Source organism: Mauremys mutica, chromosome 16 (genome assembly GCF_020497125.1).
Source record: "Mauremys mutica isolate MM-2020 ecotype Southern chromosome 16, ASM2049712v1, whole genome shotgun sequence".
NCBI classification, from domain to species: Eukaryota; Metazoa; Chordata; order Testudines; family Geoemydidae; genus Mauremys; species Mauremys mutica.
Genome location: NC_059087.1, coordinates 22,589,824 through 22,608,698, shown reverse-complemented (window position 1 = coordinate 22,608,698; position 18,875 = coordinate 22,589,824). Strand labels below are relative to the sequence as shown.

Sequence of the window (18,875 nt, the reverse complement as noted above, 5' to 3'; positions counted from 1 at the left end):
TCTGCCTCAATGGCTCATTCAGGAGCTGCAGGGAGAAGCTATTTATAACGAGCCCTTTCAGGTTCAGTGCAGGAGCATCTTCAACACAGGGAAAGGGAGGGGCTTTTTCAGTTACAAATATAAACACTACAGTGCCTCCAGAGGCACCCAGGGAGCAGCTGACCTCTGCTAGTCCTCTGTCTCAGTCCCTTTGCCCAGCTCTCTGCATGTGTTCTTGTCCCACCTTGGGCTCTGCCCATAACCCATGTGCACAAAACTCAGACTCTTGGCACTTATCTAGCTGTCACCCATTCTGTCTGTCAGTGAGCCTAGCAAACTCCCCTAACTCTGTCTGTCTTGTCATTGAAGCAAGTTTCTTCCCTGGATGGTCTCAAACAATCTTCATACCAACAGGAAACCCCATCTAAAACCTTCTGAGGTAGGATTGCTAACATTGTAGTTAGAAAATAAGGGACTGTTTTCTTAGCACACCCGCCCCATCCCCCTGATATTATTATTATTAATAATAGTAATAATTAATAATAAGCAGTACTCACCTACATTCACCATGGGTATTTCTTGCTGCTTTTTGCAGCATTCAGCAACTCCCAATCTTGTTGTACAGAGATGAAAAAATAAGGGATGTCCCTTGTAATAAGGGACTGTTGGCAACCCTAGAGTGTCCCTTATATAGGAACTAATGCTGTAATTTATGGGATTCCTGAGTTATTTTCCTGACCCTGCCTCAGATTCACTTCATCTCTCTGTGCCTCAATTTCTCCACATGTTAAATGGGGACAATGATACCCATCTTTGTTTAGCATATTGAGATCTATGGATGAAAAGCACCCCCATGTTGTTATTACCAGAGAAGGGGGCACAGATTAATAAGAAATCACATCACATAATAGCAGGGAACAGCATGTTCAAGAGAAATATATTCTATAAGCATCGACCTTTCTAGATCTAAGTATTTGTGTGGCATACATCATGGAGATTCTGAGCATGTTTCAGGATTCTGAATTTTATGTTAAAGTAAATGGTTTTGATTTGTCTGTCCTCTAAGATGCTTTTGAAATCAAGTCTGCAACAACCCAATGAGCTCCTGTTGTCTTGATATTTAGTGTGTGTCCCTTACCATATTCTTAAACCTACATGCATATTGGGAACAACTCAGAGATCAAAGAGCTGCATGGCTCGCATCATTCTGCAACCCCTTCCCACAGATATTGCACTTTTCAGCTGGCTCTGAAGCATCACTTCACCATGGGCCTCCTCTCTTTTCCCATTCCCACCTCTTTGTTTCTCATGCAGCGGCACAGCTGCACCGATGCAGCTGCACCACTGTAGCGCTTCAGTGAAGATGTTCTTTGCCCAAAGCTCTCTCTTTGGCATAAAAAACCTACCTCTGCAAGCGACGTAAGTTTTGTCTGTGGGAAAACTCTCCCGCCAACATAGAGCTGTGCACACGAATGCTTATGTTGGTGTAACTTATGTTGCTTATGTGGAATAATCACTCCCCTGAGCGACACAAGTTTTGCCGACATAAGCTGTAGTGTAGTCATAGCCTAAGTGCTATCTGCACCAGGAATTAGGCTGATATAACAGCATTGCTCAGGGGTGTAGTTATATCAACATAAATTGCTAGTGTAGACCAAGCCTCAGTGTCTGTCTATGATGGTTGCAAAGAGAAACTAACAAATGTGAAATGAGTAATTGATGCAGAGGTGTTTACATGAACCTGCAGAGAGCTTGGGACAATATCTCTGATAGATAGGAACTGCACCATTCATTTCAGTGAGGTGTGAACTCAGATGACTGGTGATGATATATTAAATGTCAACACCCATTAGCTATTTCATTTCTCGACTCATTTTGCATAGGCCATGAGCTGGTACCCAGAGCTGTCCTTGGCCCATGGTCACAGGATTACCCTTTCCAGCAGCTGTCTTGCCCATTTTCCCTTCTCTGCCCTGGACACGAGCTGGCACTTACCTCACCTGTTTCAGACCAAGTACTTCCTGCATATCTCACCATCTTCTCTTTGACTTAGGGTTGATGACACTCTTCAGGAAAGCTCAGGAGTTGACAACTACCCCCTCTAAGCCCAAGAGGCCATGATCTAAGTGCCAAGTGTGAGCTGCACTGGTCAGTCTCCATGATCCCAGAGTGGTCAGGGCCATGGAGGGGAGATCAAGAATGTGTGCATGTCAGAGGCTCAGGACGGATTTACCTTCCTGCAATTCCAATTGCTTGTTTTCTATCTGGGGAAAATCCCTTTTGACAGCCCAGGCGGAGAGCTTCTAATTCCCGTCTACGGCTCATTTTTCACTTCAATCCCTCAGCGAAAGGACTTTAATGCTTGATGGATTCAAACTAAATTATTTCCGTTCCTGTGGCTTTGCAAAAGCCTCTAGGGTGTGTGTGTATGCAGGGGAGGAGGGCGGGGGCTTGTTTTCGTTACATTCCGATAATCCCCCTCTCCAAGGGAAATGCAGTTCATTTCTTCATTTAGGAGCTTCTTACTGATGATCCCTCTCATGCTGTCTTTCTGGCTCTTAGATCACAGCAGTGCCCATAGAAGAGCTGCCATTTCAGGGGCAAATTAGTGTCCCTTTCCCCTGCTCCACACCAGTATTTCTAGTACAGATATGTACACAAATAAAACCACCATTGGGATGTGCTCCAGGAATGGTACTGGAGTGGTGGTTGCTTGGGTGGAAACGTGAATCTTCCACAGTCCTTGCCTCTCATAACAGGACTCTTTGCAGGGAATGGGGAAGAAGCACTGGTTATGAGACTAGCAATTACAGCCTGGTACATGGCATCACCTTAGCTGAGTTCTATTCCTATTTCTGCCATTGACTCACCATGTGACCGTGGGCAGGTCATGTCCTCTCCTGTGCTTAAGTTTCTCTTACTGTAAAATAGAGATCATGATGTCTGTCTCACAGCAGGAGCAGTGGTTGTGAAAATTAATCTATGCTTCTAAAGTGTTTTGAGGTCCTCAGATGGGTGGGACTATAGAAGGGGAAAGTATTGTTATTTATTCCAGTCCCAGGCTCTCCCATCAACAAAAGTCACTGTAGGGAATGATGAAGGGACACTGCCTGTGAGAGAACTTGTTGCAGGCCCAGACTTTCCCAGCAGGAGGCTCTCTAGGGAATAGTATAGCCACAGAGGCTATGGAGAAGCTCAGAGCTCCTCCAGTCCTAGTGTCTCCCAGAAGGCATCTATTGGGTAAGTAAAGTATATTTTCAAAATGAAATCAGTACTGTTTGCCCAATTATAATGTGATACGAAGTGGCATTTCTCTGATAATAACAGCAAGCTGAGGCCATCACGGGCTGTTTCCTGGACAGTGGCAGGAGAGATGGCCTCATCTCTAGGGGAGATGATTGTCTGCTCATTCACTCAGTGGAAGATTTTCTTTCTTTCTTTCATATATATAGAATAAATAAAATGACTACAGAGTGCACATACCTGAGAGAAGGAAGATACCCTAGTCTCCTCTCCCAGTTTCTCCTCTTTTTGTTGCTCTGTCTCATGACCTTTACAGAGGTTTTTGCATTGATGCTTGAGATTTCTCCCCCACCCCCCGCCAAATATAACACTTCCCACCTCCTCATTTGCCTTTGATCACAGCCTTGCAGATGGCTCTGACATTGTACGCATTCCCTACACCGGTGCGAAGCCTTAATCCTTTTAATAGATGGAGGTTTTCAGTTTAAGTCATTTATTAATATTAATTCTTAACTGTAAAGCATTTTGGTGACATCTGAAAATCTGTCTTACATAACATCCTTATTCACACTTGAGTCCTTCAGATGTGGAGTGCCAGGGAATAACTCCCTCTCTCTTTTGATCTCCCCGTTCTGTCATTAGTCCTTGTGCCTTTAATGCACAAAGTCATTAAAAACGTTTCAAGTGTTTAAGCTCAGTTAATGTATATATTTTTTAAAAATCCCACTGTATTATGTGGAATGTGATTTGCTGTCATGTTTGCATTTAAGTGCTGCAGCAGTCAGCAACAGGAGTAGAGCAGATGACTCCATGAAGTCTTCTAGCGGTCTCGTTATGCAGATCTAATGGGAAGACTTTAGATAATAATGTGCGGTATGCTATAGAAACTATGCGATAGAGAGAAGATTTTTCCCAAAGTGCTGAGCGTCGCTAACTTTCTATATGCAACAGCTCTTGGGAAGGGGAGCATGTGATAGAGAACCTAGGACTTGGTGTTTTAGAGAGTTGGGGATCCTGGGGACTAGGAGCAAATAGCTCACTTGTTTTTATAGCTATTCCAGCAAAGCACTGAGCCAGGGAAAGGGGAAAAGGATCCTAGCTGGTCCACAGTCATAATGAGCCTTGTTCAGTTTGAAGTTCTTAGGTTTCCTCTGAATTTCCTGAAGATGATTATTCCTTTCCTGACTACAGTACTGAATCTAGTTGGTTCAGTTAGCTGCCAGCCTTTTCCAAATGTCAATTGCAATATTTGCATCTTTAGTGAGTGCTTGAAGTAGTCTTTAAAACCAAATACTGGCCTCTTCACTGATGTGAACCTTCCTGGAGCTGATTGGGAGACTTTCTTTAGGCCCAGAGCGCTTTCATACGTGTCCTTACGTCAGCATAGTTGAATAACAGCAGCAGCTGGTATCTTTGACTGAAAATCTCTTACCAGGTTTTTGGCCAAATTCTGCAGACTTAAGTTGTTTGCATGAGCTTCTGTAAAGCATCTGAATATTTGGGTGTGTAGGAAAACTAGACTTGAACTCCAAGAGTTTGATCCTTCTCTCAGTCACACTGGTGAAAATCATGAGTAACTCCATGGAAGTCATTGGAAGCAAGCTGGTGTGAGATCAGTATCAGGCCTCTTAATCTTTTGATGTTTTCCCATTATTAGTCCATGGGGGACACTCCTATATCATTGCAGAGCCTCCTTCTCCCCTTTTAGACTAGATAGTTCAAAACCAGGCTGTTGTTTCCCCTGAGCAAAAGACTCCACCACCAAAACTTGTTTTCAATAGGATGCTGTCAGATTGGCTCAGATCTAGGTGGTGTGTAGGGAGGAAAAAAACTTTGATAAGACCTTAAACCAAGATAATTGTTTCTATTAAATTAAAAATTAAGTAAAGTCCAATGCAAACAGTGTTGTGAGTTTTAAAAGAAATAAACAACACCATCCTGTGTTCATAATCCAAACATTGTTGCATAGAGGTAGTTAGTACATAAGAAACTGAAAGTGAAGCTGACTTGAAACTGACTAGATACCCAAAGTGAAGTGACTGCCCTTTTCAGTTCAATGTACAGCCTGAAAGAAATGCAAAGAGTAGACAAAAAAGAGCATTAATGCTAAATTAGATTTTGAAAATTATTTCAGTTTTCATACACTGTGGTGTTGTTAATAACCAGATAATTTAGAGAGGTGAGCTTGAACATCAAATCTGAACCGCTTCCTTCATCCCAGCTTGGAAAAGGATGGGAGACTGGATCTGGACCTATTCCTATAGTTTTAGGATCAGGGTCACATCAAAAATTGAAAGAAGCCTAGTTTCTTGCTTCTGGTTTGGATGCTGCCCAAGAAGACAGGAAAAAAATCATTTCCAAAACCACAATACTTAATACTTTGTACTTAAATAGAAATCCTTAAATAGAAATAAAACAGTTTCAAAACACTTTAGAAAGATGGATACCTACTTTACATATAAAGTAACCAAGGCACAGTGAGGTAAAGGGGCTGATTGTTATAGGTACCACTCAGTATGAGAAAACATTACAGCATTTGGCCTCAACTGTCTCAGATAAAGTCACAGGATCAGAGAGGGGACTAGAACACAGGTGTCCTGACTTTCAGCCCCCGTGCTGTATCCACTAATTTGTGCTACCTCAAAAAAAATAGGGAGGTGATTTTTGCCATTGCAGGTAACTTTGAACGCCTGTGCCTTATCTTCTTAGTAAGATCAAATATGCCCTGTTTGTTGTATTTTCATCTAAAACATGTTCTACTATACAGTCCTAGATAAAACAGCTACTCTTTCCATGTGTGCTAATTTGCCCCTGTAAAAACTTGTCTCCTTGCCTTATGGAAAAGTACTGTAGAGTTTAATAGCAATGCAACCAAGACATTTCTCTAGGAATTTAGTAAGGTTATATAAAAATTGGTTTGAAAAACCCTATAAAATGTAATAGAAAATGACAACCTTACAATGGAGGGTTTTTTAATCATCCTATGGAATTTAATAGAGGATGCTATCCCTGCTATAGAATTCCATAGGATGGTTCAGAAAAAATCTATACTAAGGTTATTATTTTCTATTCAATTCTATAGGACTTTTCCATAAAAATTAGGATCCTTCATTCTAATCCAATCCATCCCCCTAGAGGCATGTTAAGAAATTTAACTTCCTTTCTGTATCATGCAGTTTCCATCAGAAATGGAAGTACCTCACATCAATACTTTGTGAACTTTTTCTTGATTTTGTTTTGCCTGCTAGGATTTGTAGCCATCCCATTTTCCATCCATTTTGACAAGGTGCTGGCACAGTCACTCTGTGCTGCTGTGTATGTGAATGTGTGACATTTGCGAATGCACTAACACCTGGTTCCTTGTTCTTCATTTAAAAAAATTCACCTGAATGTGCAAGTGTCCAAGATTTATTTTAGGCCTGCAAATCGGGCATAGAGTATGCCTAGTGCACAGGGATGTAAGTCAGGAGACCTGGAGTCTATTCCAAGCTCCTCTGCTGTCTTGGTATATTTGCTGGACAAATCATGTCAACGTCCTGTGTCAGTTTCCTCATCTGTAAAATATGGATAATGATTCTCACCCTCTTTTGGAAAGTGTGTTGCCATCCTGGAAAATGTAGTAAGTACTCAGATCTGGGTTGTAGTCCCTAAAAAAGATTTTGTGCTTTTTGCCCCCCATGTGGAATATTTCTTAATGCAATCCTCTTTATTGTTCACTTTGTGCTCTAGTATATAGGATTCAGTGAAAGCTCAATTAAGTGACATGGGATTTAAATTCCCAGGGAACGGGGAGCCAAATAAGAGCTATGGCCTGAGGCAAATCTCATCCCAAATCTCAGGTTTATTTGTCTCTCACAAGATTCAGTCTATTAACATCATTACTAATTATTATAACAATTTCCAGTTCTATAGCACTTTTCATCCTGAAAGATCCCAGTTCTCTTTTCATACTGTATATCTAGAGATCTTTCTGAAATGCAACCATCTCTGAGGTGTGACACCACAAGCATTCTGTATTTATAACAGTACTGTAGGAGGAGAAGTGAGCAAGGACTTCAGTTAAAACTGAATGGAAAGTTAGGCAGAATGGCCCTGATCCTCAAAGGTATTTAGGTGCCTAACTGTCATTGAAATTAATGGTAATTAAGCATTGAAATAACTTTGAGATTCTGGGCTAATTAACTATTCAAGCTATTAGGAAATCAGGGTAGTACTCAAACTCTTGCAAAAATATTATTGGATCTTTTAGTGACTATGAATCCTCAGTGCCTTTGTGTTAAGTTTCATGCACAAAATAGTACCTCCAACAGCACAATGCCCCCTAACAGTGTGATAGGGTGTTGGTTCAGCATTGACTCAGAGAAAAGAGGGCTATCTAGTGGTCTCAAACTTTTCATATTATGATCAGAGTTTGGGGTTTTTTTTTGCCTTCCTCTGCACCATGTGGGTGTGAGTCACTTGCCAGGATTATCTGGGTATATCTAATTTAATCATTTCCTTGCAATTGCAGAGGCCTCAAGCACTGATGTATCTCGGTCTTTCCTATTCCCTCCTATCTCTCCCTGTGAAACATAATCTAGTGTTTTATGGGTCTTGTTTACTTTGGTCTTATTTCGGTTGTTGGGTTTAGTGTGCGGGTTGTGTTGGTGGCCTGTGCTACACAGGAGGTCAGACTTGATGATCTAGTGGTCCCTTCTGGCCTTGAACACTATGATTCTATATTTGGGTGCCTAAAGTTAGGAACCTAAATCCAATTTAGGCACCTAAGTAAAAGTGACCTAATTTTCAGAGGTGCTGAGCTACTGCAGCTTGTGTTGATTTCTGTGGGAGTTGCAGGCCACTTTTCCTTAGGAGCCCTAGCCAAGATCTTTACATACATCATTTTAACGCCCAAGTTTGATAATTTTGACCTGAGTCACCAGCACCACCTCTTGCAATCCCTTGGGATTTCCTTAGACAGCTCTCAGGTTCTAAACAGACTTAAACCTGCTTAGCGTATATGAATTAGGTCCTGATCCTGCAAGAATCCCCTTGATTTTAAGGATCAGATCTCAGCCTGAGGTGATGAAGCTTCAAGCTATTGTGGTTTATCTTCCTCCCCACAGTGAACGGGGTTAAGCTGAAGCTGGTCAGTGCATGTCCATATTTTCAGACTCATGTTTTCATTTCTGTTTATTGGCTGTATGTGCCAAATTGTCTCTCCAGAGCTATGTTCTAATGGCACCTTGTTGATTTTGTACCATTAGCTATGTTCATTATGTAAAATCTTTGCAATGAAGGGAGAACAGCTGCCCTGGAGCCTGGAGATAATGAGTGACTCACTCTGACCAATCCAATCTGAGTTTGAGTTCAGGTTATTTATTTTACACCCTTAGCTCTTTTGCTGTAATAACTGAGTTCCCCCTGCAGTGTCATGATGAAAGCTCATGTTTTAGTTGTTATATTGGAGAGACCAATGGATGAAAAGGAGCAACTGCTTGTGTCCTAATTTTTCAAACACTCGGCAGGGGGTGGCAAGATGAAATGGCACAAGAATCTGTCATCATCTGCAAATGGCACACACGGACACTTCATTCCCAGTGAATCCTGAGTTGCAGAAAAGAGCCATTTCCTATCATTAGGTCAAGAGGTGTCCTCTACCAAGGATGGACTGGCTGCAGCAAAGATCACCGTGCTAGGCTATAAATAAAGGCAATAGCAATCGCCTCGGTCCTTCCCCAGTGCAGATCCTTGCTCCCATTCCATCCCTCAAGAAGCCCTCCAAATGCAACCCCTCAGTGTTTGGTAAGTAGGGTGTGATAAATAGAGAGTAGTTTTTCCTTGCTGGCACATATTAAAAATATGCCAAAGCAGGCAAAAATGGAAGACATTTACCACATAGGCAGGGATACTTTCACCTCTGCTCAGTTCAGCTCAAGAGTCCCCCTATCTCTCTGAAAAGAGGGCACTGCTCATATGACCCAGGTGTAATTTTAGGCCTTCCTCTCTTCCCTTCAGGGGAAGACATCACCCCATCACATGACCTGATTCCTTGGGACTGCCTCACCCTCCCACAGGCTGGAGGCTGTGAGCTCCCAGAGGAAGCAGGGTATCTGGGAGACTTGGACTCATCCAGGAAAGATGCCTGGGAGAGCAGGGCTCATCTGGAAGGAGAGTATTGAGAGATCTCTTGTGAAAACTTTTCCTCACATGTTAATTGTTGTGCTCAATTAGAGCTAAAGATGAGCCAATTGATAGAACTTTACTTTCCTATTTACTCTCTGGCACCACATGTTTTTTTTGCCCTGGGACTTCTGCTTGCCATCCACAGACTTGCACCCACGTGTCCCTGATAGAGCAATGTCAATACTGCTTTTATTTTTTTACATGAAGAATTCTTTTTAACACAAGGACTCAGAAATCTACAACTTAATGTGCTGCTCCATCTGCCATGTGGTTTACCCTCCCCTTCTTCAACACCACAGAATGCCCTGCTAGGTAGAGGTGCACTGTGAAGTGGATCACAGTTTGGTAGGGAATAGGTCTGGCTAGAGGAAGGACCACAGTTATCCACTTTGAGTGCAAAGTGAATGGATCTGCAGGGCCAACCCAGCTTTAAGGACTGAGTTAATTCCCTTCCCAGCCTGTAGGGCTGGAGCTGGGTCTGTAAGAGGGAGCTCAGAAGGATGCAGCTCTAGGAAGATTCCTGGGTTTGTTATGGAACTGAGTTGGGGTGAGCTGCTGCTTCGCTGGAGCTTGGGTGAAGTTAGGCCCTGCTCTTTGGCTCAGGGAAGCCCTGCTGTATTTGTCCCTTAGAGGGGCAGGGCATTTCTTACATTTCCTTTTCTGCTTGGTGTGGCCAATTGCAAAGATGTTTAAAGTTAATTGATGTGTGGAATATCATCTCTTGCTCTAAGTGGCCCATCATGATAGCAACACAGGGCCCTAGCCATGCAAAGGTCTGCATCTTTCCCTAGCGTCATCGTGACAAGAAATGCTGTTTGCCCCTGTATCTTTCTCCTTCACCCCATTGAAGATTGCTCCCATGTTCCATGTCCCCACTGTCCTGCTAGAAGGGCACCACCTGATTCTCCCTCTGACAGGCCTTGCAGCATCACTACATCCCCTGTAGCTAAGAAGACAAGACAGAGCTTCACTTTCTCTCTCTCATATTTTTCCCTCCTCCTCTCTCCTCTCTCTCAATCATTCTTGGCTCTCTCGCACTATCTCTGTTTCCTGTAGGTTTTCTCTTCTCTCTTGTAGGCTGCTGTCTCTGTCTTTCCATCTCTGCTGCCACTTAGATTGCTAAACCCCTCTTTCTTTCCCATCCCTCCCCAGAGCCCCCACGGGGCCACTTTTGTCCCTTTTCTCCTCAGAGTTATTTGATTGCAGAACTCAGTCCTCTCCTGGCTTCTTGCTGCCCTTCATCTAGTGCTGGCTGAAGTGAGCTTTCTGTTCCCAGTGACACTGCATGTGTAGGTAACCGGAGTGGATTTGAGAAAAGTGATTACAGCCAGAACAATAATGCCTTTGTAATGCTGTGGGGATTATTCTTCTCCTATTGAGTAAGACCTAAAGAACAACGCTACATCGTCAAGCAAACAGAACCTCCAGCTGTCAATGCTGTAGCTCCCTTTAGAGACAGACACATGCTTGGCCAACTGCAGTTCCCCTGAAGGCAGACACTTGGCACCCTTGTTCCCATTGAAACACGCTGTGATTCTGCATCATCATTTGACAGAGACAGAGAGGTAGCGGATGTGAAGGGCCTTCTTTTGCCATGGGACAAGTCCCCTCTCTAGCAACCCAGCAGCTCTGCCTAGTCCACCTTTGCTTTCAGTTTGTCCATCCTTCTCACTCCTTCTTCCTTTGATGGATGATTCTATAATAAAAATGACCTTCTGGAAGAAAAAAAACTCTTCTAATTTCTATCCTATCCCCTACTCCTTGAACTTAAATTCCTACCCCTTTCCTGTACCACAATGGGTCTCTGTAGGAGCCTTTCACACACTCTTATCATGCTTAGATCCCCATAAAGGCAACAACTTTCAAGACTAAAACAAGTTCAGTGTCACCTCACTTTCCTCAGGAAAGGAATCCTTGTTCCCAAAAATCCTCAGTAAATGTCTTTTTACCATTATCATTTCAGAATGCCTTTTCAGTCACAGCATATGAGCCAAATTCTGGTTCCATCAACATCAGTAGCAAAATGCCCATTGGCTTGCCTGGGAACAGGAGTTGGTCTAGCATGTTCTGGAGTGATTCAGAGGCTATTTCATGAGCAACAGTATTGGGCTCAGCGCTCTACAGAGCACAGAGGAAGAGATGGCCTGTCACCCAAGGAACTTACATTCTACATTAAATAGCCAGTACAGCTTGGATACATAATGCCATAGCTGCTTGTCAGATATCCAAGCAGTGATTTATCCCTTTGAATAAGGTAATGTCCTACTCTTGATCCCCTGGCAGGATGCCACTAATGAGTTTCACAGGGCAAGATGGGATCCTAATAAGAAGAGAGCGTTCATTTAGTGCACAAGGTTAGTGAGTGAGTTCAAAGCTAAAGCAGCCCTATGGAAGAATGTCTGAACGTGAGAGTGGGAGAATGATAGAAAAGGAATGCTCAGGAGGAGATAGAATAGGGGCTTCTGGGAGTCAGGACTCTTCTATTCCCAGCTCTGTCATTGACTTGCTATGTGACCTTGGGTAAAAGTCATTTTAACTTATCTGTGTCTCAGTCTCTCCAAGTGTAAAATGAGGATGAGACCTGTCTGTCCCATACGTGTAGTTGTGTTTGTAAAGCACTTTGAGATGCTCAGATGGAGGTGCTCCTTGGAGAGCAGAGTGTTATAGTTTTAATAGAAGAAGGTAGTGTTACTCCAAATGCAAGTGTAAGGAAGACAAGAACCAGGAAAATGTAATATTGCAGAAAGATCTGTTCCAACGAATCACAAAGCCCATGGCCTCTCCTTCCTCAGGCATTTTTGGGCTTCACAGCTTGTCCTGGGACATTTCTCACTCATCTCACTGTCAAGCAGTTCCTTAACAGGGCTGCTCCATAGTCTCTTTAATGCAAACTGAAATGTGCTCTTTTGAGTTCCCTTTAGGACAGATAAAACACCCCTGGTTCCTTTGAATCCTGTTCCATTTCTTCCAGGCCATTTTCAGTAGTGCTAAGGAGGGGCAAAAAGATTCAGATCCCAACAGCAAAGACATTTTGTTAATTGTTATAAAGACTGGTCAGGATTGTTACCACTTACAGGCAGTACTGCATTCATAATTACCTGCTGGAATGGGACAGGCACCTGCTGACATTGAGATGCCTATGATTTTGGGAATGGAATGCCATCCCCTTTCTGGATTAGTCTCTGATTTTGAATTACACAAATAGCTTTGACATTAGTGCCATCTCAGGAAGACGTGAGTACGCATGTTATGTAATATAATCTTAGTATCTCAAAGATTCTGTTCTGTCCTCTTTTGTACTGCCAGATGGCATAGAATATCCATTCTCTCTGGAGAGATGTTCATATACATCTAACAGCTGGATTTATGGTGGTTCACTCTGTAACTGGGCACTGTTGTTCCTTGGCATTTGGCTCCTGCAGATCAGCTAGCAATTTAGTATTCAGCCAATGCCACACAGCCTCTTGCCTTACACTCCGATCCCAAGATTAAATTGTCTGCAAGAGGACATAAGTGAAGAACTTTAAACGCAAATTTGAAAGGAGGGGCCATTTCAGATTCTCCAAACATGTTCCTTCCCAGATGAGACCTAGGCCTGGGTTAGTGAACAACAGGTGTTAGATCCATGCTCTCACTCTGTCCCATTCTGCACTTGTTTCAGCTGCTGCCTGTTTTCTTGCTGCTCTGTTCTATAACATGGCTCTTAGGCTGCATTGTTATTGACTCAGCGGAGCTGTTTCTTACCTTCATCCCTGAAATGCTCTCCAAAGTGATGAATCACACACCTGCATAAGTGACTCCCTTCCCACAAATGAGGCATCTGCTCAAAATTCTGCAGTGCTCAGTTGGTTGAGACAGGGAACTATAACCCATCTGCTGGCAAGTGGTATCACCACAGTCTTCAGAAATAGCCCCAATAACTTCATGCTCCTTCACAGCAAGCAATGTCAAGTAGCACTCCAGTGGTGTGAACTTCCTCACAGCAGTGTACTGTGAGGGCCAGCTGGGACTCTAGGAATGCCAGCTTCTCTAAAATATCATAACTCCAGCACGATGGGCTTCCCAAAGCACACCTAATGTCTGTATGAGTTCCTCGTTATGGATTCTCATACCAGTGTGCTGTTGAGTGTGAGCTTCCTTGCAGAAATGCCTCTTCAGTATCCATGAGTCCTCCAGCTACAGTAGTTCTAGCGAGGACTCTGCCTCTCATACATGTAACCATACTGCTTCTGGAGTGCAATTTTAGTTTAATATTATAAAATATGAACAGCCAGTTATACAAAAGGGCAGCTGGGCTGTAATTAAGAGCTAGAATGACAGTGTAGATTTGATCAGGAAATTACTACTGGACAAGTGTCTTCATCACAATAACCACTATCACAACTGGCACTAATTAGCCAGAGAAATTGGACTCTTCTCTTAACCCTAGAGAGGACTTGAGGCATATTGTGGGAGAATCTTGCACTGCAGCTGAACATGCTGTACCTGTTCTGTAGCTAAGTGCCTTCAGTCTCCAGGACTGTTAATGAAACATAAGCACAGCATGCAAAAGTTGGGGAAGGGGAGAGTGTGGCCTTTACTCACTGAGAACATGTGTCTGATAGGAACATTTAGCGCTTCTCTTTGTCCAACAACAACTGATTAAATTTTAAAGCCCCTTTTCAAACCTGTCACCCTTTGCGAATAATGTCCTGGGTTTGATTACAGTAAAACTTGAGGCACCAATTTCTTAGAAACAAACGTTTATTTATTTTTATAATGGCCTTGAACCAAGGCCCCAGATCCATTACCAGGCTTGCATCTGAGTTCACAGGAAGAAGCTATTTCTAAAATAGTCTGAACAACTGACTCCAACCCTCCTGAACTTTGAGAACTTTGGGATTTGGATCAGGAATCTGAATCTCCACCTTTTGGAGTGTTTTGATCCAGGGATTTGTTCCTGCCAATTATACCAGTAAGAAGTTTGGATCCAGGTCTAAGATTCCAGGGATGTACCACTTAAGCAGTGTGAGCTCCCTAAAAACAGTGCTCAGAAAATGCCTGCTAGAACTCTGTGGAATGTGGAGTCCCCGATTGCAGCGCTAACTACCACGTTCATAGCTGCGGCATCCTCACAGCAATGCACCAGTGGAAGGCATCACTACACCAGTGGAAGGCATCACTACACCAGTGGGAGCTTTCTCACAGCAGTGCCTTCAACTCAGCTAGCACCTCAGCTGTGTGAGCTTCCTCACAGCAGTGCCCTGTCCCTGACCCCTGCAGTGTGAGCTTCCCCACAGCAGTGCCCTGCCCCTGCCCTCTGCAGTGTGAGCTTCCTCACAGCAGTGCCCTGTCCCGACCCCTGCAGTGTGAGCTTCCCCACAGCAGTGCCCTGCCCCGACCCCTGCAGTGTGAGCTTCCCCACAGCGGTGCCCTGCCCCTGCCCTCTGCAGTGTGAGCTTCCCCGCAGCGGTGCCCTCCCCCTGCCCTCTGCAGTGTGAGCTTCCCCACAGCGGTGCCCTGCCCCTGCCCTCTGCAGTGTGAGCTTCCCCACAGCGGTGCCCTCCCCCTGCCCTCTGCAGTGTGAGCTTCCTCACAGCAGTGCCCTGTCCCGACCCCTGCAGTGTGAGCTTCCCCACAGCAGTGCCCTGCCCCTGACCCCTGCAGTGTGAGCTTCCCCACAGCGGTGCCCTGCCCCTGATCCCTGCAGTGTGAGCTTCCCCACAGCAGTGCCCTGCCCCTGACCCCTGCAGTGTGAGCTTCCCCACAGCGGTGCCCTGCCCCGACCCCTGCAGTGTGAGCTTCCCCGCAGCGGTGCTCTGCCCCTGCCCTCTGCAGTGTGAGCTTCCCCACAGCAGTGCCCTGCCCCTGCCCTCTGCAGTGTGAGCTTCCCCACAGCGGTGCCCTGCCCCTGCCCTCTGCAGTGTGAGCTTCCCCACAGCGGTGCCCTGCCCCTGCCCTCTGCAGTGTGAGCTTCCCCACAGCGGTGTCCTGCCCCGACCCCTGCAGTGTGAGCTTCCCCGCAGCAGTGCCCTGCCCCTGCCCTCTGCAGTGTGAGCTTCCCCACAGCAGTGCCCTGCCCCTGCCCTCTGCAGTGTGAGCTTCCCCACAGCGGTGCCCTGCCCCTGACCCCTGCAGTGTGAGCTTCCCCACAGCGGTGCCCTGCCCCGACCCCTGCAGTGTGAGCTTCCCCACAGCAGTGCCCTGCCCCTGCCCTCTGCAGTGTGAGCTTCCCCGCAGCGGTGCCAAACTTTATTTCTTAGCAGCAGCCTGATTTAGTCCCTTTTCTGCTGTCCGCTTTCCTCTCTTCAAGTTCCTGCTCACACCAAAGAGCTGGGCCGGGGCTGCTTGGAAAGTTGATCCCCCTGCAAGTCACGGCGGGGGCCGGTTACCAAGACAGGGGAAGCGTCCTGGGATGTTTATGGTGATGCTCATTTTCTGCCTGACACCGAACCGGCTCCCTCAGCCCCTCCTGGTGGGCGAGAGGGACGGGTTCGGGTTTCAGGCGCTCGGACTCCCCTTCACGTTCACGCGCCACACGATCCCCGGTTAAAAATTCATGCAGCTGCCGCAGCGATCTCCATCCTCCCCCTGCCTGCTGGGAAGCTGCAGACAGCGCCGCCGGGCTGGGTGGGAGACGCCACGGAGCGCCCCGCTTGGCTCCCAACGCCCCCGGGTCGGCTCCTCTCGCTGGGGAGGGGAGGAGGAGACAGCGCCTCACCTGAAGGAGCTGCGCGTCGGCACCTTGGGCTGCCAGCAAGGGGAGGAGGAGACGGTGCCCTCCAGCCCCCTGCTTCCTGGCGGAGCCAGTGCCTTCCCAGGCCATTGTCTGGAGCTGTCACATGGGCTGTGGTGCTGAATTTAAGCAGATTTCTGAAGGACATGCCACGAGCACTTCCTTCAGCCTGCGGGGACTGCCGGGCGGAGAGCTTCCCCCAGACAGCAGCCGCCACCGGGTTTAAGATGCTTCTGTAGCCTCCCCGAGATGAGCTCGCCCATTGCAAAGAGCGAATCCAAGACTTCGCTGCTGAAGGCAGGGGGGAGCCGGAGGGCTGCGGTAGGAGCAGAGCCCCAGCCCAGGAAGAGCCATGCCCGGGACGGGAAAGGGCAACCCAGGTACCCAGCGAGGGAGCTGAGCAGCCAGGAGCAGCTCCATGGGGACCCCAGTTCCAGGAGGCCACTTTGCCACCCAGGAGTCAGGGAGAATGGAGTGAAGGGGCTCAAGAAGCAGTCACATGGACAGGGTGAGAGCCAGCCGGAGCCAGCAGAAGGAGGTCCAAGCAGAGGCAGCAGCAAGGAACAAGCCAGGACATCTAGGCATCATCACCAACATCACCATCACCACCACAAGCAGCAGCATCCCAGCCTGGACCAACAGCAGCAGCACACCCAGAGGGATGGGGAGGAGAGGGAGGAGGACTTTTTCTTCGGTCACAGAGAGGGGTCTAGCAGAGAGTCCCTAAAGCTCTCTGAAGGCTCGTCACCTCTGTCCAAATCCAGCAGCAAGTACTCCACTAAGTCCAACAGCAGCGACAGATCCGGGGAACCAGATCCCCTCTTCCACCAGCTGCACCCCATTCTCAGCTCCGTCTTTGGCCAGGTAAGGACCAGAGGGTCTCACATCTGCCCTCCTCCCATCCTCCCCCAGCACCCGCGTCTTTCTGCCCCTTTACACATCTTTGGCTTGCTGGCTCCGAGCCCTCCTGTGCTTTAGAGATAAGCTTGCAGCTATAAATGCACTGCTTCCTGGCTGCCTCTACAAAACTTCTCTGAGACATTTGCATCACAGTGGTGCAAAGTTAAAGGGGCGTCTTCCTTGCAATTGTGAACTAGGGTGCGTGTGTTTGTGTGGAGCAGGAAGGTTTGTACCGCGGATGGGCACAGGATAGGCTCAGGTGTGCAGGCTGGGAGCTGGCTTTGCGAGTGTCTATTGATAAAGTGAGGGGGGCATCTGTGCACTTTGAGTCTTCCCTAACGAAAGAACAAACCCTGTCAGATCAATGGCTTATAGGAATTCCCCTTGGGAGGCGGACACTGCCGCAGCTGCCCTGGTCTGCTGGGTGACAAAGGATTCTTTCTGGTTGGCTCTGCTGTGCGGTGTGTGGCGCTCTGAGAGATATCAGGCAATTAATTCAATTTCATCCCAGCACCAAAATGAATCCCACCCCTCACCCCATCCCCCTCTCTCCTTGGCTCACTGAAAATCCACTTTAATTGTCTGAGCTAAATTGTGTCTGTGTCGGGAGGGGAGAGGGGGAGTCAAATAATCTGATCTGAAAAAACACATGCAGATATTAGGGTCTTTCTCGCACCCTTGCTTTTCTTTATATGTTTACTTCTCCTTAAGGTACATTTATGTGCAATGAGAATATGAATCATTTATGATGGCAGAGCTGTCAGAAGAAGGGAGGGGGACAAAAAATCCTTCTGACCCAATTCTGCAACCCTCTCAGTCAGTGTGTTGAGATGGAACAGATGCCTTCAGTGTTTGCAAGCTCTTTCTGTGCAAAGCTGTTGTTTTAAACTGCGCCTGGTAATGAAATTACCCCTGACAGGGCTACTCTTTAAAAGTGAAGAGGCAAAGGGAGCCTCACTTCCAGTTTTCATTTAGAACCATTATGGGATGTTACAGTACTGGGAAATGTAATCTCCAGGAAGATTAATGTAACTGCAATCTCCCAGAAGCACAACTGTAGGTATAAACCAGTAGCCTGAAGTGCTAAATTCCGGTACAGAGAGTGATCAGTGAAACCAGAATTAGGATTTGTGGTTTTGTTTTATAGACAAAGCTGGCTTGGGAGGTTCTGTAGAAATGTCTAGTCAAGTTGGGGTGGTGGAGAGAGGAAGGGAGAAGCAGAACCTTAGTAGTCAAGAGCAAGGACAGTGTGCACCAGGTCTGTTTAGTTCAGTGTCAGAAAGTGCTGTCTACCTCTGATAACCTTGACTGCACTGAAGAAAATCAAACCTCACCTGTTCCCCTTCCCCAGGACTTTGCATCATCAACAATAATTTGTTTGTTGGGACATGAATATTATTGTTGCAATGGACTCAGAACTAGTATTTCCCCCCATCCCCACAAACAGGACATCAAAACTCAGGGATAAAGTCTTTCAGTAACAACATTCAGGGTTCTGGTCAGTGCCAGTGCTCAATTAGGTGACAAAAAGCAATATGCCACCAGCATATTTGGAAATCTGTGGGCTAAATTCTGTTCAGTTACATCTCTGCAACCTGGCTGACAGCAGTGGAGATGTAACTGAGTATGGATTTTAGCTCTGTAGCACTGCATGGCCTCAAAGTATCAGAACCACAAAATAAATCCACACCAGGGTCCCCAACACAAAAGCCATTGTCTACCTAGTTTTTAATTGACCTTTTCCCACTGATGGAAACTGGCTCTGAATGGCATCTTTATTATATCAGTGTTGCCTACCCACTTTCAGGTGTCACCACCTTCTACTGCATGCCATAAACTCTGCAAGATGTAGTCCCCCCAGTTCAACAATGCC

The 18,875-nt window shown here is 46.1% G+C and overlaps 1 protein-coding gene across 2 annotated transcripts in view; it reads left to right on the top strand.

The window, feature by feature from the left end:
* The window catches only part of CABP1 (calcium binding protein 1), an 83,867-nt gene that overhangs the window by 33,930 nt on the left and 31,062 nt on the right, over positions 1–18,875 (top strand). The window contains exon 1 of one of the 2 annotated variants that reach the window (XM_044989615.1): positions 16,221–16,966. The exons of the other annotated variant lie outside the window; for it this stretch is intronic. Coding sequence (XP_044845550.1) covers positions 16,352–16,966 — 615 coding nt within the window. The 5' untranslated portion in view covers positions 16,221–16,351. Of the gene's footprint in view, positions 1–16,220; positions 16,967–18,875 lie in introns of those variants that run through there. 2 annotated transcript variants of the gene reach the window in all.